This window comes from Etheostoma cragini, chromosome 21, assembly GCF_013103735.1.
Source record: "Etheostoma cragini isolate CJK2018 chromosome 21, CSU_Ecrag_1.0, whole genome shotgun sequence".
NCBI classification, from domain to species: Eukaryota; Metazoa; Chordata; class Actinopteri; order Perciformes; family Percidae; genus Etheostoma; species Etheostoma cragini.
In genome coordinates, this window is record NC_048427.1 from 5,562,247 (window position 1) to 5,575,211 (window position 12,965).

The window sequence follows — 12,965 nt, forward strand, 5'->3', positions numbered from 1 at the left end:
GTGTGTGTGTGTGTGTGTGTGTGTGGTGTGTGTGTGTGTATTTAGAAGCCGAGAGGTAAAAAGTTGAAAAAGTTCCCACGAGAACTTTCCTATCGAGTTTCTCTATTCAGGAAGTTGTGGCTTTGACTGGCGTCTGCTCATGTCTCCTCATCAGCACAATGCATATCTCTCTATATATACTGTGTGTGTGTGTGTGTGTGTGTGTGTGTGTGTGTGTGTGTGTGTGTGTGTGTGTGTGTACATCATGTTTGACAGTCAGATGTCATGAATTTGTCAGGTGGCACGGAAGGAAACCCCACAGGAAGTAAGGTCAGGCCCAGAGAGGTCATGAATAAGTCAAAGTGCCTGCTTTGCTCAACAGTTTTCACATCTCACTACGCCCCGTCAACTGCCTGTCAACCACAGTCTACACCTAAAGCTTTCAATTTCCTTAATTTGAAGACAGAAGTCAAGCTACCATAAAGATTATGCAAAAACTTTGAAGTGTAGTTGTCTGCCTGATCTATCTAAACCTGATGCAACAACCTGCTGAAAATGTACAATATTTTCCCAAGGTTTGGTTTTATTGTCTGGTGGTCTTTAATGGCTCTGACAATTCAAATATTTGGAGCTATATATTAAAATACTATAAGCTAAATCAGACACATCAGTGGTTGACAAAACCACACAGCAAGTTGTTTTGAATTAGAAAGTTTAATATTTTATACAATTAATGCTCGATCAACGGAAATAACTACCGGTACTAAGAATTCACAGACTGATTGTTGTTGTTTCTTTGAGGATGAGGGTTTTGCAGACTGTTCTCCAGACTGAAGTTTCATCTCAAATATCGGTGGACAGTCTGGTCCAAAGAGAGCTGCAGGGACGGCTCCTCCACTCCACTGTGAGACACACATGAATACAGCATTTAACCATTTGGTCTGCTTATTGTTTGGTTAGGTTAAGGAGGTAGATCATGGTTTGGGTACAAATGACTACTTTAAGTATCTAAGTTTAGGGGATTTTCTTCCTCATGGACACAGGTCTTGCAAAAGGATAGCGTACAGTAAACATGGTACATGTCTCATGTTGTGCAGCTGACTCTCAAATCTTGTATGTCCGTGTAACTTTAAACACACCAATAAAGAAAGTTTTACCAACAGGCCACGCTTGAAACAAGACTAAGAGACCAGAGCAATGCTAGTGGCTCTGTGAGTCTGTAGTGCATTTGTCTCAATCCTATCACGCTCACAATGCAAAATGCATGCAGGCGTTTAGCAGGTATAATGTTCACCATATTCACAATACTACTCTAGCACGTTAGCATGCTAACATTAGCTATTTAGCACTAGACACAAAGTAAAGCTAAGGCTGATTGGAATGTGTTTGCAGGTGTTTAGGGATTAACCAAAATAGTGGACGATTTGAAATGTTGGCCTGATGATACGGCTTAATGGAAGCCCAGGAGATCACCAAACTGATTTGTATTCATCTTGAGGGAAACATGAATGTTTGAGCCAAATGTCATGGCCATCCATCCAAAAGTTGAATAGAAATTTCACAGAAAACCAGAATGTGACTCTCATGGAGGCGCTGGAGGAAAAAGCCAGGGGATCAAAAAAAGTCAGTAGGATTCATTCTCGTGTGAACATGATTGTCTGTACAAAGATTTATTTGTCCGATTTTTTCTGTCTGGACTAACGTGGTGGAACAACCAGCAGTGGCATCCTCCATAAAACGTTCAATGAGATGGACTAAGCTTAAAACACACATACCTAAGGACATAGGTAACACAGAGGATGCTGAGCGGCTGGTGGGCGCCAGGCTTGGACTTGGAGTGTCGGGCGCCGGGGATGACGGCACTGTGACTCTCTACCCAGATATAACCACCACCTCTCACCAGCATCCTGTACTGACCACTGACTGACTGACTCTTTAAACACACTGCACAAAGTGAGAGAGATGTGAAATTAGATATTAATGGATATATAATATGAGTATTTATGTGTGCATCACTACTTACAGTTGAGATGGTTTTTGGTCAAACAGTTTGTGTCCAGTGTGTGACAGAGATCATAGATGGAACGGCCCAGCAGCTCCTCGGTACTGTAACCTAAAAGCAGGGTCATTCTGCAAAAACACAAACCCTGAAGACCTCACAATATGAATTTATCTTACAAAAACACTGCCCGGGAAAGTAGTCTTTAAGCATAAATTAATGTTTATGAATTAGTTACTGTTCAGACTTCATCCCACCAAATTGACTTAGTTCTACTTATTTAGCAGCAGCCATAAACAAGTTTAAGGTTCCCTGATGTTATGCAGTCGTAGTTCTGAAATTAAAAAAAAGAGGAAGGTAAAAAGGGAACAGTTAAAGTTCTTAAAGTAAGTGATTAAGTTTTCATTTTTGTCACGCTAAATTAACCCCTTTAAATCCAGTTTTCTTTTAGCAGTTCGAATGAAGTTAAAAACTTCTTATTTCACACTCATTCTGTATCAGCTTGTTTCAGATCTTTAAGGAAGCTATAAAGTTTACACTGAGAGCAAGATTCAACCTCAACAACTGCATCAATACATCAAACTGATATATTCTAGTGGTCTTGTGCATAACTACACTTTTCACCAAAATTCAGCCCAACATATTGGTATCTTCAGAAACTTTGAGATCACCACTAAAATAAAGTTTGAGTGGGCTGGAGTATTGTTTGGCTCAACAGCATGACTTTGGAATGGGTCAGGGAAAGTCATATTTGATACACAAGATTCTTCTTTGTGTAGTCAATATACATTATTGTGTATAAAACTATAAGTCATGATTTTTCTTTCACTTTCATTTGGACACACTGGTATTGACAGTAACTAATCAAAACTATGACTCACGCCAGAAAGAGAACATTTTTGAAAAGCAGACGCATCAAACATTACTTTACATTGGTTTAGCTGATGCCTTTACCCAATATGCGACTTCCAATAAGTGCATTTCAAGATGTTTTATTCATGTCGAACACTGACACTGGAAACTGTGTGACTGCAGCATGAATTAGTCATAAAAGGGGATGAGCATTAAGTTCAAGAGTTCCCCTTCCTTCTTCTTAATAGTTTTGTAACGTACATTGCCAAATTACCCAACAACACTTCCATGTTACATGATGTGGAAATAAAATACACTGTACAGTACTTTTTAAAGGGTTATTCTGTCTTACATCTTACACCACTTTGTTCAAGTAAAACGTGAGCAGGGTAACACTTCCACTTATTTGCAATCAGCTGTTGCTTTACTCATATATACATTCTGTCCTATTGACAAGAACTAAAAGTAAGGATACACGTGGTTGTTAACTGTACAAAGACTGTCTATTTAAATAAGTATTAAGTTGTAAATGTGTGTGTGCTGTCAAGTGTGTGTATACATTTGTGTGAATCACCTCTGGTCACAGTAAGTGAACCTCATGTCCATGCTGTGCTGGCTAGTAAAGGTGTGTGTGCTGAGAAGTGTGTGCGAGAGGGGCAGAGGCTGGCAGGTCAGCATCAGGCAGGAAACTGAAGATGGGGCGTCACACACCTTTACGCGGCCCTGACAGTGGAGAACCTGAAACCAGAGAGAGAGTGGGATTCAAACTAAGCCAAATAAATATGATCAGAAACCGATAGCTGTTTGGCGATGTTGTGTATTTGCTTCACACCAACCTTCCACGTAGCTGACTTGAGGTTACAACTTCTTCCTCTGTGTGTTGGAGCACTTTTTATCCTCATAACAAAGTCCCTCTTTGCACCGCACCAAACTTCTTCTAAAAAAACAAGCGATTTAATAAGCTACAGGGATAAATCTTTTCAAATCTGTATGATCTCTTAAAGGACAACCCATGACCACAGGATATAGAACAAAAACTGAACATAGTTTCTTGCTGCCGACCATTCTCGATGCTCACATACAAACACATACACACGCGCACACACACACGCACACACCTGCTGTTAGACGTAGGTTATTTCGGATTTCTTCGTGATCACAAGGGTGAGTAAACTCAAAAATTCTGTGTCCCATCAACTCTGTCTGTCAGAGAAAAGGAAATTCATATTCATCTTCAAATCCAGCATCCTAAATGTATACCAGTAGATCATTTGTGTAGAAATGTGTGTGTGTGTTTGTGTGTGTGTGAACCTGTGTCAAGCCCATGTATATGCCAACGTTGTCAGACAGGTAGATCATGTCTCCTTCAATAGACAGGACCATCAGAAATCCTTCCAGGATCCTCAGGATCATGTTTGTCTCCTCCGAGGGTTCCACATCACTTTTCCCCCCCTCATCGTCACGTCCTCTGTCACACTCTCGCCATTCTTCTCCACTTTTCATTACTTGTCCACATTTTACTGCATGACTTGCCTCTGCTTTTGTCCCAGTCTTCCCTAAAACAGCGCAAAAAGGAAGCTGTTTTATTGGTCGTGCTGTCTGTTTTGTTAACAGTAAATAGTTCCTTTTACAAGAAACTACTCAGTGTATTTTAAATGTTGTAGACAACATACTGTTTGTGTGTGTGTGTGTTAACACCTTTCCCAAAAAAGTACATTTCATTTCTACTTCAGAGTACTTTGATGCAGATACATTCAAAGGTTCAATTTAAAATACTAAATATTTTGGACACTTTACCATGAATTCCTTTAAAGCTGTATTTATTGTACAGCTCTTGAAAAATGATGGGAACCTGCCACATTTTAACATCTGTAAATTCCCACACTTTCTGCAAAACTCATGCATCTCGCAAGAATTGGTATTGATTGAGCATGCAGACATCACATCATTGTGACTCAATGATATGATGACCATTTGTACCTTTGAGCAGTGTGTGCATGCGTATGTAGCTGAGGGTGAGGCGAATGACTGAGGGCTTGTCCAGGTGATCTTGGACAGACTGTTGGAGCGGCAGGAGGCGGGACAAATCTGCAAACACCTCAGATTCCACCCGTCTTCTCCTTCTGGCTGCGTCGCGGCTGATCACCCTGCAGAGGAAACAGGCCAGGAGAAAAATCATCATGACTCAAATCATCTCAATAACATTGAAACGGATTTCTTTATGGAATGAAAATGACATTAAATACAATGAAGTTATTTTAAACTCAGACTGCATTGCCACTGACACATATCCCTTTATAAATACAGAAGAAACACAATAATATGATGCCATGGTTAAAATTGTAACTTTACTTTGGTTCTACTAAACATAGTAACAGGTTTGTTTTTATTAGTTTTTCTTTGTTAAAGATTACTTAAATGATTCCCATCAAGACATTCACCTGAGTCAAAGAGAGAATTGCAAAGGTGCAAGATAGCAACATGCATTTACTCAAAGACTCAAATTTTAGAAGGAAATACTCTTTACTGTACATTTTGCTCAGTATATAACTCTTACTTTGCAAATTCAGATTCTACCTTCAACATGAACTAAAACTGATAAAACATCACCGTTTATCCACATCGTCAACTTTGTATGAAATCTGAAAAACATTCACGTTTCAGCTTAACGACACAAGGACTTTTTGCTATTATCTGATGAGATTGTACATCATTTGGCAACATAAAGGAAGCGTGTAATACATCAACTAAGATAACGCTGGGGAGTTACAAAATCTCCAATTTTAGGTTTTCATGCTTCCATGAGCATGCTTACTTTTACTTTTGAGAGAAGACTTTTTTTTACTTTTTTACTTGCAGGAGTTTTACATCCATTATTTTATTGTGGTGTTGTTACTTTTACTTTTCTTTACAGGATTAGAGTAGTTATTCCACCACTGATTAACAGAGGGGAAAGGGCAGTATTGCATGATCAAGATTGAACTCTAGATGGCCAGCGTGGCCAACTGTCATGTAAACAATTCAATTAAAGCCAAAAAATATTTTTTTGCAAAACATATCAAATACTCTGTGAAGATGGTTATCAAAATATTCCAAAGCAACATGCTGCTTTACCTTTTTTTCTCCTTGTTGGCTGTCATCGCGTCCAACAGGCGTCTCTTTCCGGTGCCATGGTGAAAGTTGATTCAGGACACAAAAAGAGATGGAGGCAGCAGGAATTCACAGCACAGCAGGGAATCTCCCTGCTGCAATTTGCACCATCACAGGTAGTCTAATTATCCGAGAGGCAATTAGTGGTGCCAAATGTCACAAGGCAAGTGGTCCTCCGCAGCACAGATGACTTCAACAGCGAGTGTCTCCTCTCCCCTCTGCAAGTGCATCACCTACAGGGCCTCCAAAACTGAACATGATGATAGGTCAGCTGTTCAGGAAAAGCATCACCTTCCCCTCCCCTTCCTCACTCTCTCCACTCAACCCTCCCCTTCTCTCACACAAACTTTGAGGCATCCCACTGAACAGATCTACCTCTGAACAGCAGCAGGCAAAAATCGATAAAGAAATGAGGAAGGAAGACAACACAGATGAGTCTGAAAGTGATGTAGACAGCTCAGTGTTTTATTGGAATCAGACCAGACAGGACTAGCCCGGCTGTTGCACTACATTTTGGCACAGAGTAAGATAGTGTGACCAGGAACAGCCATACCCCTGGGTGCACAAAGCTTCACTACACAACCAGCTCGCCTCCAGATCACTGTACAGTACACGCGATAGTCCTTCACTGTGAGTGCATGTGTGTGTTTGAAAGAAAGAGAAGAAGAGGAAGGAGGCAAAGGAGAGAGTCTGTATGTGGTGTTTTGTTTGTGTTGAAATGAGAGGTAATTTAGCTGCTGGTTTTCCACATTTCTTTTTCGCCAGGCTGATCTATGATAGTATAGTTATAGTTTTTACACAAATATTTCCTCCAAATACACTTTACAATAATAATAATAATAATAATAATAATAATAATAATAATAATAATATAATAACTATAATAAAAAAGAAAGAGCAATAAGAAAGAAAAGCCATTCTTGAAAAATAAAGCAAAAGTCAGAAAAGCAAGTGGTTTTGGCTGAGTGAGACGGCTGCTGGAGGAAGGAAAGGGGAATTGGTGCTTTGGAGAAGAGGGGAAGAAAAGGGGGGTCTGAAAACACTGATGGTAACTACAGAAACAAAAATGCTGTGGATAAAAAGTCACACACCGAAAGGGAGAAAGAAAAATCGAGCCATCACTTACGAATATGTACATTCACAACAACACAGCCCACAGGCCAGCACATTCACACCGGCAGGACAGACACAGACTCTGAAACTAGCAGATGGATAACATAGCTGGAAATTGGGTTTTATGCTGCTACACAGGCCGCCTGTAACACTCTGCTCAACATAATTAGTTCTATAGCCTGTAACCTGTAAGCTCGACATTCTCGTTATACACATAAGACAGGAGGAGGATGATCACAAGATTTCCATCATACACAAAAACACATTTTGAGGAGAAAAAAGACAAAAATAACACATTAAAAAACAAATAAAATATATAGTCAGCGTATTGCACAAAGGGTATTTAGCCCTAACTGGTCCACAACAAGGACAGTAATAACACAGGTAGGGTGCTTGTCCATGCGCCACAATTCTCCTTTACTAGCAGACAATACCAACACGATACAGCCACTCAACACAGGCTATATACAGGCCTCTGCACCCAGCACCCACTGTACAGTCCTGGTGCTGGGGAGAGAAGCAGTGTCCGTGCGTGTGTGTTTTGGTTGTTTTGGCATGTGCAGTGATTATGTTTGTGTATGTGAGTAAAACTTCGGATTGTCATTGTCACTCCCTGGTGTAAGTCGAGCGCAGATGTGAGTTGCGCATAATCAGATTTAAACGATTTACAGCATTAAGTGTCATACTGAAATTTGTGAAATCCATGAAATAATAAACTTTTCTCATTATCAACCTTTACAGACAATGGGAATCATTTAAAAAACGTTTTAGCTATCAATGGTTTGATTGCTAATGTTAGCTCAAAACGCCATTCAAATGAAAACCTTTGTCGTGTTTGATGACTAGCTTGTAGCCAGCAGTGAACAAACTTTGTCAAGTAGGTCCATTTTTATTCTGTACTGATATTACAGAAGTCTCTTGTTAGCATATTGTATGCTACTTGTTGCAAAGTGATACATGCGTGACTCAAATCTGCACTTCACTTACATCTGGGAGTGACGGTCATATTTGTTTGTGTGTAAATCTGCATTAAAAGTGTGCAGCGTGGGAATGTTTGTGAGAGCATGTGCAGGTGTGTAAATCTTAGTCATAGTCATATCTATAGTCGTAATAAACCCCAGGCAACAAGAACAACACAATGCAAGTAAAGAATATTCCAAAAAGTAACAACAACCAATAGCTTTAAAGTATGTAAGGATTGACTGTGTGTGCGTCTATTGTGTGTGGGTGTAAATTTTGTAAAGGGATTCGTGGTTCTACACATGTATGAGTGTCATCAATGTGTGCATCCGTGCATGCCAGGTTTTGTGTTTAGTGTTTGATCAGTGTGTGTGTTTGTGTGTGTGTTAGGTCTGCGCCTCCTCTGGGGCGCAGTAGGAGAAGTCTTTGAACTCCTCCTGGTTGATCTGTCGAATGATGGCCTCGTCCGTGGGGGTCAACACAGGGTCCTCCTTGGTGAAGTCCTGGTCAAAGTTATTCACATCTCGCTTGGTCTTCTGCAGAGACACACACACACACACACACACACACATACACAGAAATGGACATCAGAGGAAGAAACTTCACAACAAGCTAGTGCTTTAAAGGTGACATTAGAGTGACACCTTCTGACTGCTGATACTTACTACCTTTTGTTACCTACATGTATGGCAACTAACTCACCATAAAAACAGTGGTTCCCCACATGGGGATGGGCTTGATTCAAGGGTTTGAGAGATAACTATCAGTATGGAAAAATGCATTTTTACTGCATTAAAGTATGTAATTATCTACAGTAATACCTGATACGATAACAAAACAATTTGAGGAACGTAAATATGTTTTTTCACAATATATTTTCAAAGTTTAACAAAATATGTAACACATTTCCTGAATGCATCAGGGTTTAATTGTCTTTACACAAAGCAACCATACATTAATTTTACTAAAATCAAATACAGCCTAAAAGGAGCAAATATATGGTTCAAAGTGAGGCTATATAACTAACTTCTACATGAGTAATGACCAATTTGCATTTCCCCCCCCGTTGTTTCCTTCACTGTAAAGGCTTTGTGAACTGTTTTTGCCACAAGAGGACCTCGTTTTACTGGAAATCGGGTGTTCTTACAGCAGGACGCAACAACTTTTGTTTTATTAAAAGTGTGTAAAAACCTAAATAAATAGCCTTAAATGAGGATACATGCATCTATAAGAAAAACAACAGGTTGTCATGGTTCAAAGATTTAGAGGTATGAAAACATTAGTGTGTGCTTGTGTATGTGTGTGTTGTGTATGTTTCTTACAATCCGGGGTTTAAAGGGTGGTTTGACTTTTCTCTGCTCCAGCAGAACCCAGTCAATCTCTCTGAAGAAGGAATGGGTCTTGATGGCCTCCTCACAGCCCTGGGTCACCACACAGCCCAGACGCTTGGCTGGGTTCTTGGTCATGAACTACACACAATAAATCCATCAAGTGACGAGTACAGAAGCAGGGGTTCAGCAAAAAGCATTTCAGAGCTAATAATAGAGCGGAGGCATTAATGGCTCTGTGGTACAAATAGAGAGGCGTAGTGGCAGAGTGATGGAACAGGTCAGCAGAGGGCTGGTGTTATTAACTGTGACTGAAAGCTAATCTTTTGTTACGTTATCTGTTTGGTGTTGTAGGAGCACTTTGTGATCTTTTTTGGTTTTATGATTGCGTTGTTATTACTTTAAACTCTCTGACAGATTTTTTTTAATTCTTCTCTTCATCAGAGCAAAGACAACCGTAACACCTCTGCAGCAAGTGCACTTTAAAAGAGTTTTATTTGTTTGTGTGCAGCTCTGAGGACAGAATAATTTATGATAACAGGACAACAATGAACGCCTGAAAATAATTTTACATGAAATTAAATCTTTTCAAAATAAAGTTTTAAACCTCATTGACATCCACTTCATGATAGTGCATAGGGATTGTAAGGTGAAAAGACATTTAAACATCTGGCTACATCTGGCTGAAAGGTGAGCTTCTAGGTAACATTTAACAGTTACCAGCATTTAACAGCATTTAAACTGTATTTCAACATTAAAACCTAGCCCTTCAAATCTTGTTGAAACAAAAGTTATATGCAACCTAGCCCCAGTTAGTGCCTCTTGTGTGTTAACATTAGATTCAAGTCAATCCGAATCAGAATCTGCTTTATTTGCCTGGTATGAGGACACATACGTCAAAGCGTAAGTCAAGAATCCTCAAAAACTCTTTTGCTCATCTGGACAAAATTGATGCATCATAAAAAAGATCGTTATGATTGGAAATACCTTCAGAGTTTTTTTGTTTTTTTTATTGCCGTTTTTTCAACCAAATTCAATCAATTTTTTACTTCTTCTGACCTCAAAACCACACACATGAATTAATTAATTTTGTCTAAAGACCTTCTCACGTAAAGATTATGTTGATTTAAAAAAGTGAAAAGTCTTAAAATTACATGGATAAAATCAAAAAGCCAAACAGACCACTTTCATACAGTACATGATTTGATTGGGACAAACTCAATCACTTTGCCATGGATGCCTTTGAATGCCTGCTGAAGACTAGGATATGTACTCTTGAAGAGAATTTAATTGCTCCTTGATCTCTTATTAGTAATCAAATATTCAAAAATATTAAAGTGTCTCATGGTTGACAGATGACACGTACCGCTCGAAGGATAGAAACAGCTTCTTTGCTGAGCCACACAGGATAGAGGACATCGTCATGGAGAATCGACTCAAACAGGTCGTCTTCGTTATCAGCTTCAAACGGAGGCTGTCCAGCCATCATCTCATACATCAGCACCCCCAAGGCCCACCAGTCCACGGAGGCTCCGTATTCCAGCTCCTGCAGGATCTAAATCCAATAACATGACACAGTTCAACATGAAGGACAGGAAATACAAAACACTGCAACACAGGATTTGATTTTAAAACTCTACAGACTCCCAGGCAACATTTCACTGATGACCAACAAGCAGGAAATTTGTCACCCTTTTCCTCACACGTTAATAGTAAACAATGTTTGTGCACAAGGAATCAAAAACTTAGCTGGCATTTTAACTTTTTATCACCTTTTAGTAGTTTAAAACAAAAGACTATTCACAGATTCCTTTGAAGGCAAAATAAAACATGTAATTGCAGAAGAACTGAAAATATCAAGGAACAACATCAGGATTTTCTTTACTAAAAGTGAAGAAATGTTTACAGTTAAATTTGCACAATCATCACAAGTTTCAAAACATAAATCTATAACAAAAATAATGAATCTATTAATTAAAGATTTTTAAAGCAAAAATGCCCTACATTATCTGGTTCCAGTTCCTCAAATAGGAAAAGTTACTGGTTTTAAGGTAACTAAAACTGTTCTATAAGATAAAACTGAAAAAATCTTTAGCAGACGCTAGCTAACGTTTTTGAGACTATTATGACTCAACCTGACACTTCAAAAGTCCAGTAAACAACCAATTTGACACAATGTGTAACACAATGTGTTAAGATTCAATTGTAGTTGCCTATGTTTCAATTTTGAAATTGAATTGATCAGTTGATGATTTGCAAGACTGGACAAATCTGATTTGACTTTGTAAAACTTTGGTCGGGGACACCCCTAACTTTAAATATAACACTTACTTAGCTCTAGGGCTGCGCAATATGAGGAAATTATCTAATTATGATTATTTTGACTGATGTTGCGATTGCAATATGATTCATGTTTGGATCTGTACAAAACTTTTCTTTAGTCTGTAGGATACAAGTTGTATGCTGGGACCCCTCTGCAGCTCCAACATACTTCATCCAGAATGGTTTGACACTTGTTTTGCCTTAAACAAAAATGGGGCCCATATGCGATTTGCCCCCCCCCCCCCTTCCTTTTGTGATTTCAATAAAATTGTGATTAATTGTGCAGCCCTACTTAGCTCCATATCTAATCAAAAGTAAAACTAAGGGAAACTATAGCACAGAGCAGAACGTCCTGTGGATGGCTCAGCTCACCTCAGGGGCGATGTAGTCAGGTGTGCCACAGAAGGTGGTGGTGGTCACTCCGTTCTTGATGCCCTCTTTGCACATGCCAAAGTCTGCAAGTTTACAGTGTCCTTCTGCATCCAACAGGATGTTATCCAGCTTGAGATCCCTGAAAGAGAAACACACATACAAACAGACAGGCAGACAGAATTAGCACCGTCTGGTTTCAGTTGGACTTGCTGCAAAATGGGAGCTTGCGATGTAAAAAAAAAAAGTGAGAATCACCACGTAACGCGCTTTTTTGGTATGTTCCTGGTAAGATAACACTTGTGAAATTCCCTAATAGTCCTTGAGTTATTAAAATAATTAATCAAATTCTCTTGACCTTCCAATCAGCATTTACCTCTAAACCAAGATAGAATATTTTGAAGAACATAATAGATATTTTAATGTCCTGCAGCGCTGCACCACTACAGCACTTTTAATTGTATCTGTATGTTTTGTATGTGTTATGTATTGTTTTATGGCTTTGTTGTAAAGCACTTTGGGTACCTTTCGGCTATTGTAAAGGGCTATACAAATAAACTTGATTGATTGATTGATTGATTGATTGATTTCTAGATTTTGAGTGTCCTTAAATCCTTTCAGGGTTTCTCTGGCTGAAAAACAAAAAAATAAGAAGGTGTTTACCTGTAGATGACTCCGTTGCGGTGCAGGAACATGAGGGCTGAGGTGACCTCGGCGGCGTAGAAACGAGAGCGAGCCTCATCAAACTTTCTGGATCGCTGAATCTGGAACATTAGGTCTCCTCCATTCACATATTCCATTACAAAAAACAAACGGTCCTGCAGAGAGAAAGAGCGAGATAGAGAGCGGGAGAGAGGGAGGGAGGGAGGGAGAGAGAGAGAGAGAGAGAGAGA

General features: G+C 39.3%; 2 protein-coding genes across 4 annotated transcripts in view; both read right to left on the reverse strand.

Moving 5' to 3' along the window:
• The window catches only part of prkcea (protein kinase C, epsilon a), a 43,503-nt gene continuing 30,538 nt past the window's right edge, over positions 1-12,965 (reverse strand). The window contains exons 11-16 of one of the 3 annotated variants that reach the window (XR_004654952.1): positions 12,736-12,890; positions 12,076-12,214; positions 10,748-10,936; positions 9,376-9,522; positions 8,329-8,589; positions 1-20 (exon numbers count right to left, since the gene is read on the reverse strand). Coding sequence is in view for 1 of the 3 variants with exons in the window: in XM_034859410.1 (XP_034715301.1) it covers positions 8,440-8,589; positions 9,376-9,522; positions 10,748-10,936; positions 12,076-12,214; positions 12,736-12,890 (780 nt within the window). In the remaining 2 variants the exon portion in view is untranslated. Of the gene's footprint in view, positions 21-169; positions 238-8,100; positions 8,590-9,375; positions 9,523-10,747; positions 10,937-12,075; positions 12,215-12,735; positions 12,891-12,965 lie in introns of those variants that run through there. The other 2 variants (XR_004654951.1, XM_034859410.1) reach the window with 2 other exon arrangements.
• On the reverse strand, positions 255-6,241 carry epas1a (endothelial PAS domain protein 1a). The gene is made up of 9 exons (XM_034859471.1): positions 5,945-6,241; positions 4,811-4,977; positions 4,142-4,386; positions 3,949-4,033; positions 3,667-3,767; positions 3,405-3,568; positions 2,003-2,109; positions 1,755-1,923; positions 255-881 (listed from the first exon to the last, which is right to left on the reverse strand). The coding sequence occupies exons 1-9, from the start codon at positions 5,968-5,970 to the stop codon at positions 818-820; spliced, it is 1,128 nt and encodes a 375-aa protein (XP_034715362.1). The 5' UTR covers positions 5,971-6,241; the 3' UTR covers positions 255-817.

What these genes read in the sequence shown, in the direction of transcription:
- epas1a (XM_034859471.1), bottom strand. Translation starts at nt 5,970, where the DNA reads ATGACAGCCAACAAGGAGAAAAAAAG. An exon ending in GACCAAAAACCATCTCAACT is followed by an intron (nt 1,924 to 2,002) that starts GTAAGTAGTGAT and finishes CACTTTGTGCAG; the next exon opens with TGTGTTTAAAGAGTCAGTCA. An exon ending in TGTGTTACCTATGTCCTTAG is followed by an intron (nt 882 to 1,754) that starts GTATGTGTGTTT and finishes TGTGTCTCACAG; the next exon opens with TGGAGTGGAGGAGCCGTCCC.